This window comes from Sabethes cyaneus, chromosome 3 (assembly GCF_943734655.1).
Source record: "Sabethes cyaneus chromosome 3, idSabCyanKW18_F2, whole genome shotgun sequence".
Taxonomy (NCBI): Eukaryota; Metazoa; Arthropoda; class Insecta; order Diptera; family Culicidae; genus Sabethes; species Sabethes cyaneus.
In genome coordinates this window covers 207,055,024-207,082,755 of record NC_071355.1, presented here as the reverse complement: position 1 = coordinate 207,082,755, position 27,732 = coordinate 207,055,024, and the positions used below count along the sequence as shown (strand labels likewise).

Sequence of the window (27,732 nt, the reverse complement as noted above, 5' to 3'; positions counted from 1 at the left end):
TTGTGGGTCCGCCCAATCCCTTTTGGCCCTTCTGTAACAGCATTAGTGTGAAATTCATTTGATAATCAAATTTGGATCTACTGTAATTCTACCCACATACATTGGCAAGTCCTTGAACTGATGGTGGCTTTCCCCTACTACTACTACTACTTTAAATGGGAAGCAGCGAAATTGGGTCTTACCATTTATACCACCAAAATGAAGTACATGGTTGCTGGCAGGGGGAGTCCAGATGGTGTTGGTGCCGAGATGATGCTGGATGGGGAACTTGATGAAGTAGTAGAGGAATTTATATACTTTGGTATGCTCGTGACATGAGACGATGTAAGCCGCGAAGTAAAACGGAGAATTGCAGCTGCGAACCGGACTTTCTACGGATAACGTAACTAGCTGAAGTCCCGTAGCTGGCAAATTCGTACAAAGCTGGAGCTTTGCAGAATATCAGTTCTCCAGGTTACCCTGCACGGACAGGAATCATGGACGCTAAATAAAGCTGATCGACCAGTATTTGGGGTTTTCGAGCGAAAAACTCTGCGATCAATACTTGGTGCCGAAATAGAAAATGGAGTGTAAGGCAGACGCATGAACCACGTGCTGCATAAAGTAAACCAGTATGCTAATATGGTGAAGGTAGTGCAATGTATCCCTGTTGGTGCGTATCTTTTACGAGAATGATTCACCTTCTCTTAGGACCGCTAAAGTTACTCGTATTTCCATTGGTACCAGTAGGGGTATTGATTAAGATGCAAAGGACCTCTGAGGGGTATGGGCTACGTGAGGCACTAACGTTACATTATCCAGCCGTTCATGCAAAAGCTAATAATTGTTTTTTAGTTGGTATGCTAACATCAGGCCGAACATTCAGCGAGGCAAAGTATTTGACAGTAAATTTTACTAAAATAAAATCGCCAATTGAGCACTGCCATATGATAAACAGTTAAAATGTTTTGATTGAATTGATATTTTTTAATTATATAAATCGCTGACGATGCCATTGATTTTAGTTAGGTTTATGCTGTATACGGCACTAAATACTCGCTTAGTTCAGACTCCAACCAGCTTGAATGAGCAAGTCATGACATTGCACTAGATAAATTTGAACCTTGTATACAAGTGAAGCATGCAACTCAAATCCTTCAAAACGTCAGTACACAATCATGTGTCATTTAAGCGTAATTGTTAATTTCCTTTTAACTATTACTGATTGCAATGAAAATTGTACAATCCAAAGTGCGATATCGCTCATAAAAATGCTAATTTACATCAAATCGTTTCGATATCTTCGGCGCACTTTTTCGTTACATTCAAGCAAAAAGTGCGCCGAAGAGACCGAAACTATTTAAGCTAAAGTAGCATTTGTATGAGCGATTGCGCACTTGTTGATTGGACAATTTTCCTTGCAATTGGCAATTTCAGCTATTTATTGATTAACTTATTGGTGCTACTTACAAGTAACAATTTTGTCAATCAATTAGTATAACATTCATGCATTTATCGGCTGCAGTTAAAGTTACTGGGAAATTAGGGAAACAAACCTATTTTGGAACCCTTCAGCAGCTGTACACTCTTAAATGATTCTACCCGTAAATATGTCGGATTTGGCTATAGCTAGGTTGAAACTTCTCAAAATGCCCTTAAAATGTACAAACTCAAATTTTGGGTAAAAAATTCAACCAATTTTGGCTACTTGCTACCCATAATTGAATTATTTTCTGTGACAAATAACGCACTTTCAAGTTTCTACTACCAATTTTTTGGTTGAAAAACTACTCAAAATCTGAGTTTGTACACTTTAAGTGCATGTTTAATAGTTTCAACCTAGCTTTAGCTAAATCCGACCTATTTACGGGTAGAATCACTTAAGAGTGTACATGATTTGGACACTTCCATTTCACTTTGCTGTAAGTGTCCACATTTTGTACAGCTGCTGGTGGGGTCCAAAATAGGTTGGTTACCCTAGCAGTCATTAAATTTTTATCGGTTTGCCCAATTTCAGAAGCAGTTTTAGTGGCCCAAATGCGAGATTCTGTTTATAGAAATGTATTCACTGCATTCTTCTTGCCAATCTGAGTACAGCGAATATATTTTCATGAACAAAATTTTTGTTTCTAACAAGAAAAACTGCTTTTGAAACTTGAAGAATCGATGACGACTAATTTCACCTTAAAGCTTAAAATGATCAATAACTTTGTGTGATCCATGGTTGTGTATTGACTGTATATGCCGAGAGAATAGGTTAAAAAGAAATGTTAAAATATTTGATTGAATGATATTTTACTGAAAATCTATTCTCCTAAAGCAAATTTTGATAAATTTTGAGAGATTTTGACCGATCTAACAATAGAAAAGTTTTTAACCGAGCAAAACTATACCAACTCTCAGCTTAGTTACCAGCAATGGTAAGTTACCATCTTGTTATAAACTCTCGCATACAATCATAACACAATTATAACAAATTATCAATTATAACACATTTATAACAAATTATCAGTTTAAATAGTTAATTTAAGAGAATTAGAAACGAAGGAGGTGAACAGATCAAACATTTTAAGCAAGAAAATATTCTCTGGCATCCCAAGCAACATTTTTGCTGCATAATAGTGTATAAAGAGCCTGTTCCACGGGTTTTAGTTATATAATGGTTGAATAAGCTATTCTTAAACCAAAATGTTTGTTGGGGTCAATTTCGACATTTCCAGTAAGCAAGGATTCAATGTATCGAATTAGGGTACGGGATAAATAGCCATTGTTATATTGTTGTTTGCTTATTATAATCGACGTTTTTTGACAAAATAAAATACGATAAGTTGGCTCATCGTTGGCAGAAAAATCAATACATCCATTAAATAATAACATTAAATAAATATCCGAGATATTCGAGAGGGTTCAATAGCTAAATGATTGCTAGACAGCTTGGTGCGCCAATTTTCAAAAGCCTCAGTGTAATAGTGTCATCTTCGAATAAAAGTCAAGCCCATAAATAAAATGCAATTATATTACAATGATGATTCCATTAAATATTTAAATACAAAAATAAAATCAGACGCCTTCGCAAAACAGTATAGATAATAGCTGCTCTGTAAATAATAAATAAGCTACCGTTTCGACCAGATTTTAGCCTAGTTTTCCGCTTTGAGGAACTCGTTCGCGTAGTGACACGAAGCTTCTTGCGTAAACGAAAAAAATCTGCTCAGGCTTTTGTTCAGTTTGTGTTCGTGTTTTGCTTTCCTCCTCATTTGCAATAAATCAATATCGAGGATATTCACGTTTCCTTAATCCTTTTTGGGTTATTGTCCCATAGACAGTACATATCAATCAGGTATTCATAATGATAGTTTGCATTAATTATATTGTTGTTTGTTTTTCTGTTGATAAAGGGGAATAACTAGTAAATATATAAGTAACAAGTGGAAAAGTATTGCTCATGCTTTCGTTTGTGATTCACTGTTGAGCACAACGTTCTTTTGATTTTCGTTTCTTATTGTCGGCTGAGTTGTTTCTTCTCGTTCCCTGTATCGGCATGTACGGTGGCACTGGACTAGATGATCCGGGATCGGAAAATTCGAGAATATCTGCAACAAAGTGGAAGAATATCGGTCGGTTAAACAATTGTTTAGGATTTTTTGTGAAACAAATAACCCACCGGGAGGTGAAGAGAGCGTTGATGCAGTCAGCGAATTGGTGTTCAGTGGGCTAGCACCTGAGGAGTTGTACGTTGGATCGATACGGGCAGCAATGTTGTCTTCTGTATATTGACTTCTAATGGAAGATACAGACGATATGAACTACTGTTGGTTGTTTGATCTTGGTTGAAAATTACCTTGTAACCCCAGCACGTGCTCCCCTGATTTCTAGATGATTTGGCCTCTTGGGACTTCGGCTTTCCTCTCTTTCGGAAACAGGTAGAACGTAAATGTCGTCTTCCTTGCGACCGTTTTCAACTAGCCTCTGCACATTCGCCGAAAGTTTCAAGTTCGGGGCAGACTTTTGGTGCCTAATCATGTCGATTGGATTAGAATAACTGTCTTCGTTTGGAGAAGATTGCGATTGCAGGTAGTTATTCCCGGAGCCAGATCCGTGAGACGAGATGCTGCCTTGGGTCCGGTGTTGACCTGCTGCGTGTTCAGGGGAATGTGCAGGAGCTCCGAAGTATCGTTTGCTATTTCCACCAGCTGAATCGCTAGGGACTCCACCCGGACTGTGAGATTGTTGCAGTACATCTATTGGATTGGAGTAAGAATCTCCATCCGGATCGCCACCAGCTGCTTCCAACGAAGCAGGTTCTCCGTCACCTTGATGGGGCGATAAATGGCCTTCACTTCCGGTGCCAAGTTCGTGAGATTCGGAATCTTGCAGTTGCTGTTGCTGCTGCTGTTGCCGTTGCATTTCCTTTTTGAGTCGGGCCTTTTCCCGAGCCCTTTTGGCTTTGGCGCGTTCTCGTTCCTGAAGCATTTTGGCTAGCTCTTTGTCTTGAGCTTCCATTGCAACACGTCGATCGATGACTTCCTGATCCAGCTCGTCCGCTTCCTGCTCTTGCAGTTTACGCGCTAGTTCCTAATATGGAAGACAATAATTAAATTTGATGTTTTGGACGTACTGTAATTCATTTAAATCAAAAACTACATTCAATCATCGAATCTCTTCTCTGAAAAAAAAACCAAGCTTAACACCCCGTGAATATCTTACATCGAATCCGATCGTATTAACTCTTACTCTCTCTCTCTCTTCTATTAACTCTTTCCCAGTCAAGCTTGGTTTGTTACACCAGTGTTCTACTGAGAGATTGAATCCTCGTAAATTCGTCGCATTTTACTATTTAGGATGGATTTTGGACTTGCATTGATGCCATGGATTTGAATTTCGTTTTTGGTTATGGATTTTGAACTTAAATTATAATCATAAGCTTCGGCCATGGGTTTTGGCCATGGATTTTGCCTATGGATTTTGGCCATGGATTTTGACTATAAATTTGACCATGGATTTTAGGCTTAGATTTAGATTTTGGCTATGAATTTTGATCATAGACTTTGGCCGTGGATTTTGGCTATCAATTTCGGTCATGGATTTTGGCCACAAATTTTAGGCCATGGATTTTGGACCATAGAGTTTGGACCATGGAGTCTGGGCCATAGATTTTGGGCCATGGTTTTTGGTCATGGACTTTGGCCATAGACTTTGGCCATGGACTCTGACTATGAATATTGACCGTGGTGTTGCCAGGGACTTTGGTCATGAATTTTAGGAATGTATTTTGACCATGGATTCCATGGATCTTGGGATTGAATTTTGAACATAGATTTTGGGTCATAGTATTTGGGCGGATTTTTGACCATTTATTTTGGGCCCTCGAGATTGGACCACGAAGTTTGGGTCATGGGTTTTGGCCATAGATTTTGGGGTATGAAATGAGGAGCGTTTAATATAGCTCTAGCTATCCCAAGCCCCTACCTAGCGCCTCCACGTGGCCATACCCGGTAATGCTCTATTGAGTAGCCAAGCTAGGAGGTGCGATGCTGGGTGGTTCCCGGCTGCCTGATCTCCTAACCGCGATTTTAGGCAGACGGCGGAGCCGACCTTGCTAAGAGGTAAGCATAATATAAGTTATTCTAATTATTTTTTTCGTTTTAGCTTATGAAGCATCTTCTGCTATATAGTGAAAACTTTGACCAATACGACTGTTAATACTACACATGAATACCAGAAGAAAAAAATCAATTAATTATTAGAAGCACTTATGGAAACTCAAAGGACGCAACTCTATTCTATTAGAAGGACTGCTGGTGAGATTGTTCTATTTTTGCCCATATATACCACATTTCATAAATAAACTAGAATCGGGAAGAGGGAGGGACCATCAGAGCACTTGTTTGAAGCGGTGGGCCTAGGGAGAGTGAAACAGTCAACTTTCTAGGGTTAATCTTGGCCCGATTAACGACACATCGTGGATAATGAACGGGCTTTTCTCCCCACCTCCTGCTGGAGTTATTCTGCATCAAGACGGTTTATTCAGCGATTGACTCAGGCGACTTAGCCCTTGGAAGGAGATTCTCTAAATCCCTGGTACGTGTAAGTGATGTTGCTTATCGATCAATTCCCTTTTGGCCCTTCATACAAGAGTTGGAAAGCATGACCAATCGTTGAATACGTACAACTCGTTTTGACATGATAGGCTCATTGATATGAAAGGATGGTGGTAGTACCATATATTCATATTCATTCATAATAGTCATGGATTTTGGTAATGGACTTTGGACTTAGATTGTGGCCATGGATTTTGGCCGTGGACTTAGGCCTTGGATGAATTTGGTCATGGATTTTGGGCCGCAGATGCCATGGAATATATATGCCTGGATTTTGGCCATGGATACCAAGGAATTTTGGCGAAGGATTTTTGGTCGTTGATTTTGGCCATGAATGTTGACCATGAATTTTGGCTATGGATTTTGACCATGGATTTTTGCCGTGGACTTTGGCTATCTATTTTGGACATGAATTTTTGCTGTGGCCATAAAGTTTTGGCCAATGCCATGGATTTAGGTCATGAATTTTGGACCATGGAGTTTGGGCCATAGATTTTTGGCTATGGACTTTGGCCATGGATTTTGTCTATGACTTTTTGCGGTGGCTTTGTCGTGGATTTGGGACGTGAATTTTGGCCATGGGTTAGAGCCATGGATTTTAGGCTTGGATTTTGATCATAGATGCCATGGATTTTGAGATTAAATTTTGACCATGGTATTTGGACGGATTTTTGGTCATGGACTTTGGAATTTTGTTAATGGATGTTGTGATGGATTTTGGACTAAGGATTTTGGGCGATGAATTTTTGATCATGAATTTTAGGCAATAGATGTTCCGCAATAGATTTTGGGCCATGAAATCAGGGCCATGGATTTTGGGCCTAGGAATTTGGACCATGGATTTTAGCCATGGATTTTGGCTATGGTTATTGGCCATAGATAATAGAAACAGGTGTTTGGAAGGTTGGGAGTTCTGGAAGCCCAGCCAATTAAAATGTTATACTAACCGTGCTAGCTAAGTTTGAATTTTACTTGAACATTAAACACAAATATTAATTGAAACAGAGCAGCAAATGAAGAATCTGATATGCTCTCGACTGAGTCATAGTTAAATTAAAAGAGATATATTTTATATGGCTCCTTTGAAATGTTGTACAACTATAATTCTCAATACGTTTTTTGATGTTTTTCAAGCGCAGACATCAGAAAGAGACATTCTAAAAAGTTTGCATTAAACACATTCCAGTGTTACGGGACACTATCCCTTCTATGCGGATCGGTTCCTGTTTTTTCATCAAATCCCTGGTATTCTAGTGGAAGATAAAGTAATCTTTAAACAACTATTTTACACGGTATTTGCTAAAAAGTTGGTGAAACAGCAGGCGATTCACACGGTAACAATGGGTGCTGCTTGTGTTCCGTAACGCTGGAATGTGTCATTATATCTGTCCAAAAAAATGAAGTGAAATTCAATGCGGAACTAATTTGCTAGAAATAGAGTTAAAATAACCAATCTCAGCTATTTACAACAAAACTCTGTTCAGCAACATAATAAAATAGCGCAGTTTCAGTCTACTTCCGAAGAATTTTACAGTTATAAAAAATGTTATTCTACAATCAACGTAAAAGTGCACAAAACCATCAAAAACAATTGCAGCAACACAAAATTTCACTAAACCAAACAAAACTGAAGGGCATGATCGCCCGGTCTGAACGAGTCTGCCTCTAGTCATGATTTTCTAAAAGGACACATGACACTAGATGCGGACTCGCTCGAACCGCTCGAATCACAACTAAAGCACAATGCTGAAATCGGAACATAAACACGGTAATGCATGCATGCAGCTAACAACCATCCAGCGAATGTTTGCAGTCTCGTTTTCGCGTCACTTACCTCATCCTTCAGTTCCTGTTCGAGCCGTTTATCGATTTCCTGGATTTCATCCGGTGGCAGTCCCAAATCTTTCAGTGCTCGAATCCGATCCGCTTTGTCGTAGCTTCCACTCTTGGAATGCGCCGGCGACGGTTGACTTTGCTGTGGAACGGCTTGCTGCTGTTGAGTTTGCTGTTGCTGCTGCTGGATGTTATGATGGGGATGATGATTTTGGTACAGGTGAGGATTTTGGTGGTGGACGTGTTGATGATGCTGGTGCGAACCGTGACTCAAGCTGCTGGCGTTGTTGTTTGAGTACCGCGAGCTGGAGCTTGCACCCATGTCCAGATTCGTTGGAAGGCCAATCTGGTTGAGCTGCGGTGTGTGGTTCGATGGCAGTGGTTGAGCGAGCGCCTCTTCGATATCGTCATCGTCGTAGACGTTGTAGTTGACGGAAGCACGCGATGGTTGTTTACTGGTTGCTCCTCCGTAGGCACCAACCAGCGTTGGAGGAGCAACGATCTTCTCCGGGGAGATTTTGTTGAAAGCGGTTGAATTGTTTCGAAAATCATCTTCGGGGCAGACATTGTTGTTGTTGTTGTTGTTATTGAACTTGTTGTAGGCACCATCGGATTTTGTGTTGTGGGATCGCATGACGTTGTACCGCTGACTGTGGCCGGTAAAGTCGTTGAGCGATGGAGCTGGCGGAAGTTGGTAGCTGAAGTCGCTTTCGTACGGTAGATCGTAGCGCCTAATGCTGTCTACGATGTCGACGGAAGTCGAACCGCTTCTAGCATTGGGGAAGGCAGGCTGCTTCTTTTCGGGTGTATGGGAGTGAAGGTTTATGTTTGTATAGCCTTCCTCATCTTGATCGTACCTCGATTGATAATTTGGCGTTGGATTGTGGGCAATTTCTTGGTATATGTTGGCGGAAGCATTTTTCCCATTCTGAAATATTGGCTGCGGAGGTGGTCGCTTCGGAGAATTCAGTTCTAGTGAAGCATAATGCAGATCTGGTGGTTCCATGGCGGAACTCATCTCCGGAGGTGAATGAGCAATGTACGGGGAAGCGTGATGTAGCGATGGCGGCCTAACCGGTACTTGCTGCTGGACAGGTTTCGGGTGATTTCTCGGCGGCAATGGGAAAGCGAGATCGGGTTCAACGGGGGGCCGATGGTGCTTTCGGTTGCCGATCGCTACCTGTTCTTGCAGTTTTCGTGCCAACATTTCTCCTTTTTCCGCTTCGAGTCTGCGTTTCAGTTCGGTTTCACGTCTTAGCTGGTCGGCAATGTCGCGTGCAACTTTGGCATCCATTTCTTCTCTGCAACGACAACCAATCGTAGGTTGATGAAAACTTTCTAACGAATTTGATTCATGAGAATACACTAAACTTACTGCTCATTGATCATCTGGTGATACAATGCAGCCTGGCGTTCGGCGTCTTCCTTTTCCCGGATTTGTTCCGATAGAGCAGTTGGGAAATCCTGGCGAACGATTTGGTTCCGATGTTTGTTTCCTTTGTAGTGTTCGGAAACTGGTTGGATAAACAAAATTAAATTAAAAGGAATGTCGAATGAACAGCTAAATTTTGAATTTGACATACTCTCTTTGTTTTGGAGTTGATACGCTAAGGCACTATCCTCCCGGACCAGCCATTCTTTGCATACTGAAAATAGAAGAAAAAGTTAAGTTAAATATTTGTTTAATTCAGGTTATAAATTTTTGTGCTGACGATCGTTATTTAATTGTGATATGATTTGATAGCCCACTTTCAGTGCATTTGAATCAATTTCATTCCTATGTATATTTGATGTTAGAATTTTCATTTGTTATCTCAGGTGTTTCCAGCGTACAAGTGCTGAATGCTAAGGAGTAATCCTGTATTGCATGAAACTTGGCTTTTAAAAAGAGCTGGATGAAAAACTTTATTGAGGGGCTGCATTTGACCGTGCTTCATCTTGAGAACATTTTTGCCATTGACCTGATCTTGAATACGCATATATTATACACAGTTCTCCAGAGTAATAAACTTAAGAGGCATAAGATCATATGATGTATGTGATCTGATGATGTAATTCAGTTGACAACGTAATTTAAGTCACATAATCAAGCAAAATACGGTTTAGATTCTAAATTAGTTGAACACCAAATCTATTTCGCATAACAACCATTATTCAGCAGCACTGTGGCATGTAGTGGCGTTTTAATGGAATGAAATGTTATCAAATTTCGCCAGAATAAAGCAGTACCCAGAAAACCATGCCCCGCAAGGTCTGTATCTGCATGAATTACCCAAAATTTTAAACAATTGAGCGTTTTATCGGTTCTTGACCCGACTGTCATGTTTCTCTTATTGGCTTGCATCAAAAATAATTTATTGGAAAAAATATTTCCTCGATTTTCGAAGCAATCAATTATATAGTAAAAAATATGTATCCTCGAAAGTGATTTTTTTCCGCAAAAATACTTGGAGCGATTCAACGTCCAAATATACACTATCCTTACTCACTGTCATTCTTGAGGATTTGACTAAGACATAGTCCCTAGGTTTGAGTAAGCCTAGGATATCAGTTGCAGTGGAGACAAAAAGTTTCGACAAAAAGATCCTATGACGAAATTTTGCTGCATTCAATATTTCGATATCAAAAGAAAGTTTTATAGGGATTCCAACGGTGTGGTCCTTGCTCATACCACGCGAGTGTTTTTAGCAATTTTGACCAAATGAAGTGCATTTTACCCTACTTTTTTCGGAATGCAAAGGTGTATTGGATGAAAGCAATTTTTTTTCACCATAAGAAAACTATTTGCATGTGGATTCCGATAGCAAGGCATCGGGCATTGATTGCGGGAAAACAGTCATTCTATTCTCATTTTCCTAGTTAACATCACAAAACTTAGGGTAGTATGATTTTTATTTGGGTAAAACTTCATAAAACAAACAGGTGCAAATATGTGGCGTAAACAAAAACTCTGTAATTGTAATCAGATTCCACAGAAACATAACGTGTGGCAGAAAAGATCAATTTTTTCTCAGTGGAACCGAAGATATGGATTTTTGCAACTTTTCATGTGGAGAAAACTAGGATAAAGGGTGTCCCACATCAAATTGCATCACGGAAATACGCTATAGAAAATTACCCATTGGATATTTTCTCTTGACAATTTAGGTAGAAGTAATTTAGAATGTTATTTACATTGTATTTTTATCACTGTCAGTTTTTCGAAAATTGGAAAAAATGGCGTCACGCGACAAGCAACGTCGCGAATTGATTTTGCGGAATCCCAAGGCTTTTGTCAGGAATGTGGCCAAAAAGTTGAATCTGTCAAAGTCATTCATTCAGAGCACCAAGGACCGGGAGAGACTGCATACGTACAAAGTGCAGAAGGCTCAAAATCGTGATAAACGGCAAAATACGGTGTGAAAGTGACGGGCCCGGAATCTGTACACGTTAAGACGGACTACTGACAGCTTCCGGGCCTACTGTTCACCATCGCGTAACACAAGTTTAATGTTCCGGATGTAACCGTTGGTTACAATAAATATTTCAGCTTCGCCAAAATTATAATGTTGTCCAGAGTAGCACAGTTTTATTCCTACATCTTAAGTCCACCTCTGAGCAAACTTTGACAGAAGGAGTGATAGCTCCCCCCCAGATAACACAAGATCGTAATAGAAAGTCCTCATTAAGTCGTATGCATGTTAGTTTCACATTGGAATTGCATAATGATTAGAGTATGTCAAAGCGAAGTGTACAATAAATTGTTTTCTAGTCGTGCGTGTCGTCATATACAACTTATGACTGTGCATTATATAGCAGTATAGTTGATTGTAACATTTAGTTATATCTTGATTGCATATTGAGGAGTATGAGGTTGCGTGTTCCAGAAACTGTTGTATAGAATGCAAGATAGAATTACAAATGATTGTCAAAATTTTTGTACGTATATTGCCTCCACTTTGGTACTTATATGTTTTTATGTGGCGTGAAACTGGCGTAACTTTTTCGTGCGGATATGATTTCGTATCTCTCAGTTGCAACCTAGATATACAAACCAAATTGTTTGCTGGGCCAAGTCTTTTGGACGGAGAGGTCACTCACAGGGGAAAGTTTTTACTAAATTAGATGTCTAGTAAAAGCATCGCTCTCCGGGAGAGCTGTCAACGGATTGAGGATCGGCGTTTGCTGCAAACAATCGTACTTGAAACCATTGCTACCAAGCGAGCGTTAGTATCGGCATTTGCTGAAAATTCAACGCTTCGCGGCCCTGAAACAGGCTGTACAAAATTAGCCATCCGTAACACCAGTCTGATAAGTAGATAGACGGAATATAAAACTAGTAATTAAGACTAAACTGAAAAGTGTATGGGAAGGAACGAGTTAGTTGTTTGTCGATTTGCTAATCATGGTTTAAGGTTCACTTTCGTATAGAGCTTTTTAGCCAAAAGCCTGTAATAATTCTTCTTCAGGTGTTGCATCGATTGAAGATTCGCATTTCTTTGTTCCCTATGAGCATACCGCAAATCTGTGGTGAGTTTCAGTTTAGCCGGGGTTGTCACTCGCACCATAACTATCCATCCTCCATCGCCATGCACCGCTGAGTGGCTCTGGACTCTGACAACTTAAAATTTACTAAATTTAACTTAAAATTCACAAGTAACACGGAGAAAGTAAGGAAGCAGAAACTTTCAAACTTAGCCAACAAATGCATGATTTGGCAAGCGATCTTCCTTTCGTTCATGACTACTGACAGTACAGGTCGATTTACAGTCGACGTGAACAATGAACGTGAACTAGAAGTTTGACAGTTCGATTTTTCCACAGTGAACAACCTCGTGAACGAATGCGATGGTGAGTTTTTAGGGTGACATTGATATTGATTGACAAAAGTGCTGTAAACATCGGTACATCATGGACGCATCAGCGGATTTAATTGATGTAACTGTTTTGGCTCAAGACTTACAACAATTTTACGTTTGATTAAAAACAGAAAGCAAATTTTAAAAGCGCTTATAGGAATCGCCTGTAAACCATTTGTGACCTTCCAATATGAATCTATTAGAATAAATAGCAATTCTATAAAAATAGTTTCCTCATTCTCAACATTATTTACTTTCCGGGTAATTTCTCCTGCATTCGGGATAAACATTTCTGATAATTCAAGCGTGTGTGAAATACTTTGCCAAGGTGCATTCCTTTTGACGGCATTTCGATAGTATTTATTACCATTACCATGCAGGCACGAATGATCTTTTACTAAAGCGGCGATGCGTTTTTTTCCTCTCCACTGGCCACCTTACTTTTTTTGCCGGTGGGAGCCAACTCCGGTTCTAGGGTTGCCAAGTGGCCGGTTTTTGGCCGGCTCGATCTATTTTTCACTTGCAAAGCCGGTGGCCGGTCAATCCTGTAAAAAGGCCGGTTTTCCGACACATGAAGCCGGATTTGTATTTTATGATTGATTTGTTAAATTTTGTGATAAATTTATCAGCAATTCTGAGCAGTGGATCATTGAAGATAGCCAGTTTTGCAGTGACAATGCTTTGCTTCTGGCGGTAATATACATTAAATTGTCCACTAGCACCAAAAGCAAGTAGTTGTCACTCTGAAACCAGCTATCTTTAATAATCCATTCAATGTTCGTTGTGGTTTCGACTGTGATGTTCTACCGTTCGCTATCTCCATAATTCCGCTGCCAAAAACGCAAGGCAGTATCTGCAAAATACGAAAATTTTCGCTTTTCGAGAGAAAACTTCGATCTCCACTTCGCTTCCAATCTTCGCAACACGTCACAAGAATGGTTTGAGGTATTCGGAATGAAACATCCGACGTGAACAGCATTGACATTTGTATTCACCTTGCTTCATGTTCATGTTCACAAGCGCATTTACACTTCCAATGAAGTGTGGTGAATTTGATTTCGCGATGGTTTCACTGTCAAATTTTATTGCTTCTTCGGAAACTAAATAATTCGTAACATTTCAGAATATATGAAATGTGTATATGTTTTTCTAATGCAGAATCTGTTTCTCCATCATCCAAGTGTGCTTTGGGCAACATACGCGTGCGGATGAGCAAGTTATTCCTACATCAAATTTTGTTCACGTTCACGTTCGCTGAAGGTGTAAAACGACCTTACCGACAAACAGGACAGTAAATGGGCAGATCTACCTCAAGGAGTGTCTACAAAAGTGTCTGCTTCCTCTGTTGAAGCAACACGAGGGCCCTACGATCTTCTGTCCAGATCTTGATTCGTGCCACTATTCAAAGGATGTCCTGGAGTCCTCGTATCCAAAGACATGAAAGCACCCCCCCCCTCCCCTCCAAGGCACCCGAACTAAGGCCCATCCAAAAATACTGGGCTATTATGAAGCAGGCACTACGGAGCATCCCAAGGAGGTCAAATCTGAGGAAGACATGAAGAAAAAGGTGGATTCCGAACAGAAGATGCTGCAGCCAATTGTTGTACAGAACCTTATGAATGGAGTTAAGCGTAAGGTGCGAGTATACGGTTATGGCATTGAAGTTGAATGAAATAAATATGCTAAAAGCTTACTAATGGGTCATATTTTACTGTCTGAAAGTTTAAAAACTACAAAGTATACAGCCCGAAGGGTTGTACGAAAGGGTAACGTAGGATTATATCAGATCAATAGATCAAACACTAATGAAAACTGCATTTCGGGCGTATGTATGTTTGTAATAATCTGTTAGTGCCATTGCTTAAGTGAATGTTTAAAAGAGAAGAGCAAAATATTCTGATTCAATTCTTCATTGAATGCAATGGTGGTTTTGAAAATACGTGGACGGGGGTTCATAAGTACAACGCCTGTAACCATTGAGACATAGAGATTTCTTTAAAAAATCACTTGTGTACATCATAAAGGTTGAAATAGTAATGAATGACCAGACCAAACTCGTGGTTTAAGTCTTTGACCATGAAAAGGTATTAATATTAATATTTTTTTTGATACGGTGGTTCTACAATTGATGGAGGGACGCGGTAGGGGGAAAGCAATGAAAATTTTTTTGGAGTGAAGGGGAAAGAGCGGGAAGGTGAGGGACGGGGGTGGGGAGGGGATGTTATTGGTAGCTACGCTTAACAAGTAGTCGTTATGACTTCTACCTTTTGTCCAATGCTGGAAGGTGCATGGGTCGAACCAAGCTATAATCCAAGATTATAACCGGATTTGAACCCACAACACCCGCCAGGGCATGTGGCTCGCTGGTACCCGTGTATCTTTGAACCGGAGATGCGCTGGACAAAAGGAGACTGCAAAACCCCCTTGTTAAGGTAGCGATGTATGTGGTAGGGTTATTTTTAGACACAAATTGCGCCTCTTCCTCCGTCTACTGTAGAAACCACCGATCGAGAAGTTTTAAGGAGAAACTGAAAGTGGCACGTTACTGTATTAGAGCGACAAAAACTGTACTGTACATCTCATGTATTCATTGAAACCCTAAACGTTTATTTGATTGTTGCATTAGTATTAGTAATATATGTCAAATAGCAGAGCTTGCAAATGTAAACACAGCTGATTCGCAGCCAACCGCACCGACTACGAACATCCCGAAATATGGTTTGTTTTCTTTATCCAGACATTCCGATTCATTAAAGATTTCCAGCAGCAACTGAATAATGCATAGGATCAATAGGATAGTAAATTAATCCGTTTGCATTGAAGGCCAGTTTCGCGTGTTTACTTTACTCTAAGCTTATCTATGCGGCAAAAACTGAAAGCTCTTTAAAAACTTATTGATGTGGCGAAACTTTGAGACCGTGGTGCTGTTTTTTTCGGAAATCGCTAGTGCAACGAAATATGTGTGCAACCAAATATTTATTAACTAATTTCAGATTATACGTTTTATGAACACGTAATGATCTATATGATCAGTTAAATTTATTTTCCATTAGCAATTATGTTTTGCTGAGTGTACTTGGATATATAGCGGATCGATAAATGAAATGACAAGTTTTAGAAAATTATAACAGCACTGGAAGCACTGATTACGTGGCGAAAGCGTGCACTGCCAATACAGATGCATTTTTAAGGCACAAAACAATACATGCATCAAACGGTAGCCATTTATCCAGCCATCTTTGAGCCATTTTCGGTTTCCCCTTAATCTAACTTGTTGTTACTGTCAGAACGACGACACTATGAAGGCCCTTACGACTTGCAAGGTACTACGCGTGACGCTGTACTGACGCACTTGCTTCATTTAGAGTTGGAACCAACTTTTGCTCATATTTTTGACATTCCGTAAAACGACTGTATTTTGTAAACAAACAACGTAGAAGCCGAAAGAAGGGATAAATTGTGGGCAGTAGGACAGTTATTTGAAAAATCCATTGTGGTCTGTATCTAGGCTAGATAAACAGCTGAAATTGCCCAGAAATACCGTATGGCGCGTTATTAAACGATATAAGGAAACATTGATGACGATTTGGAAGCCTCAAGCTAGTCATCGCAATGGAACTGTCGAACGGAAACTGCGTGGTAAGATTTTGAAGACCATCAAAAGGAATCCCAATCTGTCGAACCGTGATTTGGCCAGAAAATTCGGTGCTGCCCATAGTACCGTGTCGTGAGGAGAATTCGACTCCGGGAAGGAATCAAGTCGTATCGAGCTAGCAAACAGCCAAACTGAACCATAAAACAGAATAGTGTGTCCAAAATCCGTGCTCGAAAGCTATAAGACCGCGTGCTAACCAAATTCGACGGGTGTCTTCTAATGGACGATGAAACGTATGTCGAGGCCGTCAAGGCTGACTTCGGGCAAATGCCAGGTCAAAAATTTTACTTGGCAACGGCTCGGGGTTCGGGGAGATGTTCCAAGCCAATTTAAATTTGTTTTTGCCGACAAATTTGTACGAAAATTTATGATTTGGCAGGCCATTTGCAGCTGTGGCAGAAAAACGATAGTTTTCGTTACAAATAAATCAATGACGTCGGAATTGTACCAAAAGGAGTGTCTCCAAAAACGAATTTTGCCGTTCCGCCCTATGGACCAATATTGGGCAATCATGAAGAGGAAACTCAAGGTACTGTCTAAGACATCAATCACATGAAGACCTGGTGGAATAAGATAGCCAAAGCGATGAACGAAGAAAGTGTGCGCCGCCTAATGAGCCATATTATAGAAAAAGTTCGAGAGTTCTTTCGAAACCATGACGAATAATTTTATCCCTATTTTTTCTTGAAAGTATAAAAAAATGCTACATTTGTGTAAGAAAAGATCTTGAATTCAGTAACAAATAACTAAAATACACGCAATTGTTTTTGTTCCAATACTATCTGAAGCAAGCTATTGTACTTTGTAGATCACTTAAACAATGTTAGATAGTCTTTCTACCAAAAAACATTGATTTCCACAAAGCGAAAAGATTCTATCAAATTTTGAGGTTCGCTGGAAAACACATTTCATACCCGTTAAATCGACCCGAATGCAAATATTTCCCGTTCGGTGCAACCGGGCGGTTTACCATTTTCGTAACAAGCTTGTCAGCCGGTTAGAAACACGACGATTAATGCACCGTTTGCAGCTACATACAGTAACTCAAGCCATATGTATGTCTGTTTTTGTTTCCCTCAACCACTGTGATGTGTGGTGCACCCGGCCGCCCGGACCGCTCCGGCGGAAGAGCAGACCCGTCAGTCACTCTCGTTTTTCACTGCGCGTGAACCGTATGCGACTGTACGCTAGCAGTTCGACCGGCGCGAGGCGCGCAACGTCGTCTGTTTTGGATATTCATCGAACGCCGAACAACAACAACCAACGAACGGTAGGAGGATACCGCGCGCCGGGGCGGCAATGAACTTATGAAAGTCATAATAGCATCACATCGCAATTCGAACGCTCACACGCTTTCGTGTCGGTCTTTGGCTTTGACAGAGTCGGTTTAGCATGCATTCGGAGATACTTTATGTCAGGTTACGGAATAAATGACTTTGGCTGGCCGAACTAGGCATAATTTAGGATGTTTATTTATAAAGTTCAAGTTGTATGAACTCAATCGGTCGGGGCGGAAAATGTCTCTCTTTGCCTATCGATGATGCTAAGTAATACACTTCTAAACAATTTTTGAATTTATACCGAGTTAAACAAATTCTAAGTTTTATTGCATAATTCAAACAGATAATTGCCTTTTATGCAAGAAGCGATCGTCGGCAAACCAGTTATGGATTATATTACGTAGGTATACTTTGCAGCGCTAGTTTGCACATGCATTGCATAAATTTACCAACATTTGGAAATAGACAATCAGTCCGTCAACATCGTTCACCGATTTGCTGAACGGTAAAATTATTGCTGATCGATATCGAATCATATCTAATGTGCACATTTCATAAACTTCTTAATTGGAAATCCGATGCTTTTCCACCTCCATTTGTGAATCGATTGTATGCAGTTTCTGTTTTCTCCGAAATCGGCGAACTTAACCCCACTTCGCTGGAAAACTATTCACACAACGCCAGTGCAGTGCAATGGTATGTACCAACGCTGAATCATCTCTTTACTTTCATCTTTTCGGATCACTGCCACATCTACAAAATTACCCTCCAGCAAAACTTCCAGTTTAAAAGACTTTTCTGAGTGGGAAAATAAACGAAATATGCAGCAGAGTTCATGTGACTTGCAGTTGAAGCAATAATGGAAAAAGCAATTTTCTGCTTCGAGGCCTTCAGCTGTGCTTTGTACTGTAAACTAATGCTAAAGGAGATACACTACCAAATAACACAATTAATAAGGGGTAATCAAAACTATAAAACACGGTTAATTGCTGGTTTTTGTTAGACTCCCATTAAATGAGCGACCATCATTACGACTTCCAACCATATTGAGAAGTGTAAAATGTGACAGAAAACAAATAACAGGCAAGTGCCTGTTATTGTTGAATTGAAAAACCACTCTGGTAAGCATTTCAGTTGGTTTTCAATATTTAGATTATATATAGCAACAGCGGATTTGCAATGGTCCAGTTACGAATAGGTAACCCACACACTTCGTTCGCACAGGTTATTAGCTTTCGTATAGGTGAGATAATTTCAGCATGGAAACCCCGATTCATTGAGCTGGAAAATGCAAACAACCAACTCCCCGATGGATTGGATTGGAGTTGTTAGTAGAGTGATAGGAGGGCACCCAAAAAAAGTTTCAATATACACACCTTCACTGCAAGGTAGCAGTATCGCGGAAGTGTAATTATTCAATTTTGAGAAATTTATAAGAGAAACAGTATGTTGCCCATTTGCCCTAGGTGTTTTTAGCATCATTATACATAAAGATTAGTGACAAAAATAGAAGAGCCCATGCCAAGTGGCAGGAGCGTGGACCCGAGGTAGAATTACGGACGAAGAATAATTTGTTTCCTAATACTGAATCCATTAAAGGGTGTCCCAAATCAAATTGCATCACGGAAAACACGCTGTAGAAAATTACCCATTGGGTATTTTCTGTTGAAAATTTGGATAGAGGTAGTTTAAAGTATTTTGTTCACACTGTATTTTTATCAGTAGGCAGTTTTTCGAAAATTGGGAAAAACGGCGTCACCCAAAAAACAACGCCGCGAATTGATTTTGCGCTAGCACCTGGAAAATCCTCACCTTCCTCATCGGGACATTGGAAAATAACTCGGAATCGTGCACGTTACTACGAAACTGAAGGAGAAATGCGATCAGAATGGATGTTCTATTAGTGATCAGGATCACAAACGTGTCGTGAAAGCGTTTAAGCAGAATCCCAATGCTTCGGTCAGGGATGTGGCCAAAGAGTTAAATCTGTTCAAGTCTACCGGTCAGAGAGCCAAGGACCGGGAGGGATTGCATACGTACAAAGTGCAGAAGCCTACAATTCGTGACGAACGACAAAATACGGTGTGAAAGTCATGGGCCCAGAATCTGTACATCCAGATGGCACTTACGTCAAGGCGAACTTCCGGAAGCTTCCGGGGCTACTGTTATTCACCGCTTAGCACAAATTTGATGTTCCGGAGGAAGTAAGGAAGCAGAAAATTTCAAAGTTTGACAAAAAATACATGATTTGGTAAGCGATCTGCTCATGTGGCAAACGGAGTGCGCCGTTCGTGACTACTGGGACTGTAAGCGGACCGATCTATCTAAGGAGTGTACCGAATCGTCTGCTTCCGCTGTTGAAGTAACACGAGGGCCCTACGATCTTCTGGGCGGATCCAGCTTAGTACCACTAAAGGGTGTGCTCGCACCTTGCGCTTAACTCCACTCAAAAAGTTTTTTACAACCTTGCTGCAGCTTCATCTATACGGAAATTCACTTTTTCTTCATGTATTCCGCAGACTTCCGTGCTTCCGTGCTTCCGTAGTGCCTGCTTGATGTCCACTTTGACGTAAGTCTCATCATTCATGATGAAAGAGCTGAGGATTTTCTAGGTGCATGTGCTAAATAAATTCGCGACGTTCCTTTTTGGGTGACGCCATTTTTACCAATTTTCGAAAAATTGACCGCGATAAAAATAGAGTGTAAACAATATTCTTATTCTTATTATTCTTATTAATACCATCACAGCCACAATAACGGATTCCTGGAAATAATTTTAGTTATTTCTATTTATAGAAATATTTCAAATTATTTTCTTGTTTATCAGTGATATATTGCAAATGTTTAATCGGCCAGGCCAACTGTGAAGTATTGCCGCGAAGACAATTTGCGTAATGAATCTTGTGTGAATAAGTTATTCATACATAGATGCATTTCAAAATCACCACGGGAAGAAGCAACGGGGACGTCTCGTACCAACCGTTTCTGATTAATTGTAACTTTGTTTCGTTGGGAGTAACTTTGCTAATAAAGGTTAAGTGATACTCCGGACCCTCGGGGATAAACTTATGGTTTTTAGATCAAAAGCTAGGCTGCAATAGGCCAAGGTTATAGCGCCTTATTTCGCTCTCTGAAAATAGATTAAACTAACCAACTACCAAAAGTATTAACATAAATTATTTTATAAAAAGTTCAAATTTTCAAAAATAACCAAATAAAGAAATAAACAAGAGGAAATGATTAACTTCCCAGTTTGTGCTGTGATTTGATCCGCCAGATAGATTACTTCTGGTTGGCACTGATCCCAGTTCCTCTTGGGCTCGATATTAAATATTTTGCTGCTGCTTCGAATTACCCCGTAGTAGCCGCAACATCAGTCTCCAATGAGGTCTTGTTGCCTTTCTACTGCAACCGTTGGATGAACTCGGCACCTGCCGCTTGAGCAAGACTTTCAAATTTAACCAATTCGACAGCGAAGGCTTCTTTAAATTTTTCGATTTGTTCCGAGTTGGCTCCAATTCTAGATTGTTGCATCCTGCCAAACACCGGCTTTGATCGCCGCAGATATTTAACTTGCACAGGTGTTTCCACAGTTGCAAAAGTCAAAGCACATCGAACTCTCATCCTCCTACTTCCGGTCCTTCTCACTTGCTCCAAGATTCAATCGGGAGGTACCATCAGACCTGACGAAATGGTAGGAAAACTTAGCTTACAAGTATCGACAGAATCCACATTACACTATTTTTCACTTCAAATGGTTTAGCCACGCAAAACTTGAAACTGAATTACACATCGACAGCCAATTAGCAGAAAGTTTTCCAGATTTCAAAAGGAAAAATGCACTGTACTTTTACTTTTTTTCGATGGGCTGATTTCACACGGTTTCTGACGAGTTCGTTAATTAAGTTTTATGTTAAAATCGAAGTTAAATGTTTCAATTTAAAAACGAACAATTCGCGACGTAAAAATTTTCACGTCCGTCCGCGTTCGCGGGTATCTGCGATCCATCTTACCGTCCCTCCTACGTTAATTGTAAAAAAAAACTACCGTTCTAAAAATAGAATGTTAACAATACACTCTAAAATACTTCTACTCAAATTTTCAAGAGAAAATACCCAAAATAACCCAATTTTCTACAGCGTTTCTTCCGTGGTGCAATTTGATGAGGGACACCCTTTATTCAAAGGATGTCCTGAAATGGTACCAAGCCAACGGAACATGAACCCCCTAACGCACCGGAACTAAAGCTTATCGAAAAATATTGGGCTATTATGAAGCAGGCACTACGAAAGCATCCCAAGGAGGTCAAATCTGAGGAAGACATGAAGAAAAAGTGGGTTTCCGTACAGAAGCTGCAGCTGTACAGAACCGTATGAGTGGAGTTAAGCGTAAGGTGCGAGCATACGGTTATGGTATTAAAATTGAATGAAATAAATATGCTAAAACTTACTAATGGGTTATATTTTATTGTCTGAAAATTGGAAATGGGTCGGTCAACTAGGTAATTTTCTATAGTTTTTTTCCGTGATGCAATTTGATGTGGGACACCCAATGATAGTGCAAAAAATTATATTTGTTTATTTGTTTATTTGTTTATAAGACTCATCTGACAATAAGAATGTCTTAATGAATATTCTTAATTATACTATCACTAATTTCTAACATTAAGCAAGCGGTCACGAAAAACATGTATTGGTACATTAAAGTCGAACATTTCAAACACCTCGTTAAAACGAAGACACATAATTCGAACAGGTTCATGAGATCCATATAAATGACTCCGTGGTTCTAAATAGAAGAAATTTCTCTGGCGTAACGGTCGTTCGGGAGCATATAGGGCCAGTTGTTCTAATAGCGACGGGCAGTCGATGCGATCTGACAGTAGTTTAGCAGCAAAAACCGCCTGTGCAGTTCGTCGTCTGAGTTCCAGTGGCTGAATGCCAAGAAGTCGGTAGCGATTTTCATACGACGGTACCTACTGAACCTTCAGTGGATCGCGCCACGGAAGATGGCGAAGGGCATAGCGGACGAATTTCTTCTGTACCATCTCGATTCTGCGCGACCAATTTGCGTGAAATGGACACCAAATGACAGAATTAGTCTCGAGAATTGACCGCACAAGTGAACAGTAAAGCGATTTAAGGCATAGTGGGTCTCGGAACTCATCCGCAAGCTTGAGCATGAATCCAAGTTGACGGTTGGCCTTGGAGATAATACTGTCGTAGTGGCTCTTGAATGTTAATCCATTATCCAACAGCACTCCCAGATCTTTAATATGCTGTACGCGGAGGAGATGGTGGCCAGAAATAGTATTGTCATATTCAATAGGCGTCGCACATATATCTTCAATTACTAGTGTTGGTAGCCCTGAAAAGCGACGATTGACTTTGAAATGTTTAGCAACATACTAGCAAACTGGCAACTTGGCAAACTGCAGTTTTGCAATTTGTTCGTCAGCACCTTTAGATGTATATGATAGTAGCGGAAAGCTTGAAATTGCTTAGCCACAAACCGATTAAAACCATTTTCTTTAGTTACTATTTTAGTTTTCGCACCTTTAAAATGTTTGCCGGCGGAACAAAGGGATGAAATCAGAGATCTCCACTGCTAATGGTTACCCGACATGGCTTTTACCTGTCGCCAGGACAGGTTCTCGTCTACAGCCCGGATGTCGTTGGCTAAGCTCCGCCGCCACGAGCCTCTGGGTCTGCCTCTTCTATGCTGTCCTTGTGGATTCCAGTCGAGTGCTTCTCTGCAAACCTCGTTCGCTCCTTTCCTCAATGTGTCCGATTCACTTCCACCTACGTTCAAGAATTTCTGTGGCAATCGTCCGTTGATGACACCGACGATGGAATTCCTCATTGGATATCCAGTTATCAGGCCACCAGGCACGAATGATGTATCGCAGGCACCGGTTAATGAATACCTGCAGTTTTTGCGTTGTCTCCTCTGAGACGCACCACGTTTCGCAGGCATACAGCAGCACGGATTTAACGTTTGAATTAATGATTCGGGTTTTCGTACGTAGAGTGATCTGGCTTGAGCACCAAATGTTTCGCAGACCTGCAAAGACACCCCTGGCCTTCCTGATCCGTGTGGCTAGATCAGTCTTGGCACCACCATCGGGCGTTGTTTGGCTACCAAGATATTGAAAGGCGTCTACCTGCTCAACTTGTTGTCCCGCTACTGTGAAGTTGGTGGAATTGTCAGTGTTCACTACCATAGACTTAGTTTTCGCTACATTGACTGTGAGACCTGTTGCCTGGGAGCTCTCGGAGAGGTCGTCTAACTTGCTCTGCATATCGTTTCGGCGTTGTGCGAGCAAGACAATGTCGTCGGCTAAGTCGAGGTCATTTAGCTGCTCCATCGTTAGAGGATTCCAAGGCAATCCTCGATTTGGTCTACTGTCAATTGCTCCAAGTAATATCTCATCCATAACGATGAGAAACAGAAGCGGTGATAAAATGCAGCCCTGTCATAATACTGAGTGGTCCATAATTTTGGGGTGACTGTAATTCAGCTGCTCAAATTGTGAATAGCTGAAAATGCGGCTAGTGAATTTGTAGGCCTCGTATATTATATTATATTCTCCAAAAGAAAAAACTCGTGTTTTCTATAAGTTGTTTTATTGTCATTCGAAAGAAAATAGAAGTGACCCATTATTGTGCAATGATTTCCCAAGTTTTACAACATTATGTATCACCTTTCCTGCAGATTACCTACCATTGAAATTTCAATCATACATTTTGGTTTGGTTTGGTTTGGTTTGCCAAATATTTCTTAGAAACCAATAAGACTAAATCCGGTGTTGGGCCACTGAAGGGGGTGGACGAAAAAAAACAGAGATTTTTTTAATCGAGCAAAAAAAATATTGATTTAAGGCATTTTTATTTAAAGTTTAAACGTGAAAACCAAATATATTCTTGCTTTTAAAATATACGTTATTATTTTCCATCTACGAAAAAAGACAAAAACGAAAGAAAAATTTTTCGGTCGAATTTAGGAAATATCGCAGTTCGAATTTCCAGTTTTGTTTCGTGCTAGAAGCATTAACTCAACTCGTATACTCATTTTTCGAGTTTTCAGGCTGTAAAACCCACAGGCAATTAAATTGATTTTATGAGAAAAAAATTAACTCATGCCCTACAAATTATTTTTTTGCCCCCCGATTTTTCAAGCCAATTTCCAAGGGGGGGTGACAAAAACTCTTGAAATTATTTGCAATGGCCTTATTGTAGAACCACGACAGAATTTGAAAGTCCTTTATAGGAGAGTCCTGACCACAATCACATAGGAATCAAATTAGGAATAGAGAAAGAAATCAGATTAATCCCGAAACTCGTATTTCTTCGTCATTTTAGACAAATTAGGAAAACTTGCCTGATCTGCAGAAATTTTGCAGAATAACATCTGTCATGCCGTCCTACACAAATACATAAGCGTTACCTTCGTAAACAATGTTGTGATTTTTAGTTCGGACGATGAAAAATTTCGATGGACGGATTTTAAAACGGTACGACGAATTTAAGAAATGAAGTCAGTTGCGTAATTTCAATAATATGCTTTAATAATCACTTTTCAGTGATTTCAAAGTTCACGGATCGGAAGGTAAGTGTATTTTAGTCAAATCAGCAGAAGAACTTTTGGAGTATTCATTCATCCATCCAATAAATGATGAAAATTAGAATGGCTTTACTTACTACGATGGGAATTAGAAATAAACCCTACATACCGAAACGTTTATGCATCAACTGACGCTTGCTTTTTGTGGTTGTAAGACACGTGGTTAAGCAGAATAATACATACTCACGAAGGTGCCTAATGTAGTATTGTATAGAATTAGTTGTGGAGGATACGTCAAACATAGTCTGAGTAATTTAATGATTCGTGTCAAAGAAATAATTTGAATGAGATTATCAATATTTGTAACATTTTTTCTATGTTATCTTTTAGCAAATCGAATGAAATTAATTTATTATATTGCTTTAGCCAGTCACTAAACGTTAACACTAGATATATCAGCATTTTAAATATACCTATTTATACCAAAACCAGTCAAAATGACTGGTGGATAAGAAACGGTTGGTGAACGACTGAATAATGTGCAACACAGACCCTATAGTGGTCCTTAGCCTCTTATCCAGCAACTTTTATCTCCACCTCCTCGTGGTAGGGTAACCAACCTGTTTTGGACCTCATCTGCAGCTGTACATAATTTGGACACTTTCATTTGATTTTGCTGTAAGTGTCCAAATTATGTACAGCTACAGATGGGGTCCAAAATAGGTTGATTCCCTACCAGCCGGAATACGAGCAACCTTACCAGAGGTGTGGTAACCAACACTGGTGGAAACTAAAGTCGTATACCGACAGGCAAGGAGGCACTGTCTTGTCTCGGCACTATACGATAACAGCCCCATCATGAGACTCGGCAGCATAGCCCTAGTAAGGCAAGTTTTTTATATCTAAAATATTACGAAAAATCAAGAAAATTCAACTCGAAACATTTAACATGAACAGGCGATGAAACAAGGATTTGGAATGAATGCTTCCTACCTGGAACGGTAAAACCAAATTTCGTGGATGGCGACAGAATGTTGCTCGTTCAGTTAGAACCGCAAAAGTTCGACATTGTGGCACTACAGGAGATCTGTCGCAAAGGCGGGAAGGTTTGGGGGATCCGTGGCGGCAAGGCCCAATTTTGCCAGAACGATGGAGCAACCAACGAGCTTCGTAGTGATGGGCAGAATGCAGGATCGGGAGAGGATATATGTGTTGAGGATAACAGGCCGCTTCTTCAACTACACCAGCGGTTCCCAAATGGGGATTCGCGAACCCCCAGGGGTACGCCAAAACTTTAGTTCGCTTCAGAATAGTATAGGGAAATCCGTCAGGGGGTACGCGAACCGAAAAAAGGTTGGGAACCGCTGAACTACACCATCATAAACGTGCACTGGCCACACGAAGGTAGACCCGACGACGAGAAAAAAGCGTTCTATGTCCAGCAGGAGGCAACATACGATAGCTGCTCGAGTGCTCGCCACGGGATATCATCGTCATTGGGGACATGAACGATCAGATCGACAGGGAAGCAATGTATAGTGATAACACCCAGCGATGCATCAACTTTGCAGCTTCCCGAGGCCTGGGGATCAGAAACACATTTTTTCCCCACATAGATCTACGAAACCACCAGGAGATCACCTGACCAACCAAGATTGAACCTAATCGACCATATTCTCATCGAAGGTTGGGTTTTCTCGAATATCACCAACGTACGCTCCCTACGGGGTACGGATCTCGACTCAGATCATTACCTAGTAGCAGTACACGTGCGCTCAAAATTATCGACGGTATATACCTCACGACAAAGCCATCCTCAGTTAAACAATCGATAATTAGACAACCCGGAATGTGATGAGAACTACGCGCATACTATGCGCCTTCCTCTGTGGCCAGGTGCTTCGACCCTCGAAGATAAATGTAGCAGGATACGTTCGGCCATCAGTGAGGCCGCAAAACGCCAGAAGGAGAGCTAGAACCACTATTTCAGGCCAGTGAGATGCGTGAGATGCGTAAAGGATACACACCGAGGCCTGATTATGTGTAAGAACGAGCAGGGAAACCTGGCCACAAACGAGCGCATAGTGGTTGGTGAGTGGAAGCAGTTCTTTGATAGGGATCTCAATTGCTGATATAGCAAAAGAAAATGGAGCAAAAGTGGACGTATGAGAGCCTAAGGGCGTTTCGACTTCCGATCTCAAAGAGATCCGGCGAGAAATCGGTCAGCTGAAGAATAGAACCGCCGAAAAGGACCGACTCTCGACAAAACTCTACAAAAATGGCCAAGAACCATTAGGAACGGCATTTCACTGAATAATTTCATGCTTCGGACTCACCGTTCTCCAGAAATGCTAAATTTCTTCATAGAATCTTGCACCAGTCATTTTGACTGGTGATGGTATAAATGGCAAAAACAAAAATTATATTTGTTACTAATATATATAAAGTAACATTAAGTTCATAAAATGTATTCTCTACTTATA

At 40.5% G+C, this 27,732-nt stretch overlaps 1 protein-coding gene across 4 annotated transcripts in view; it reads right to left on the bottom strand.

The window, feature by feature from the left end:
* Window positions 1-3,428: 3,428 nt before the first annotated feature.
* Window positions 3,429-27,732, bottom strand: part of LOC128744554 (myb-like protein I) — a 37,913-nt gene continuing 13,609 nt past the window's right edge. For all 4 annotated transcript variants that reach the window (XM_053841638.1, XM_053841639.1, XM_053841641.1 and 1 more), the window contains 6 exons: window positions 9,497-9,559; window positions 9,289-9,427; window positions 7,915-9,214; window positions 3,821-4,554; window positions 3,644-3,759; window positions 3,429-3,572 (listed from right to left, as the gene is read on the bottom strand). In XM_053841638.1, coding sequence (XP_053697613.1) covers window positions 3,442-3,572; window positions 3,644-3,759; window positions 3,821-4,554; window positions 7,915-9,214; window positions 9,289-9,427; window positions 9,497-9,559 — 2,483 coding nt within the window. In that variant the 3' untranslated portion in view covers window positions 3,429-3,441. The remainder of the gene's footprint in view (window positions 3,573-3,643; window positions 3,760-3,820; window positions 4,555-7,914; window positions 9,215-9,288; window positions 9,428-9,496; window positions 9,560-27,732) is intronic.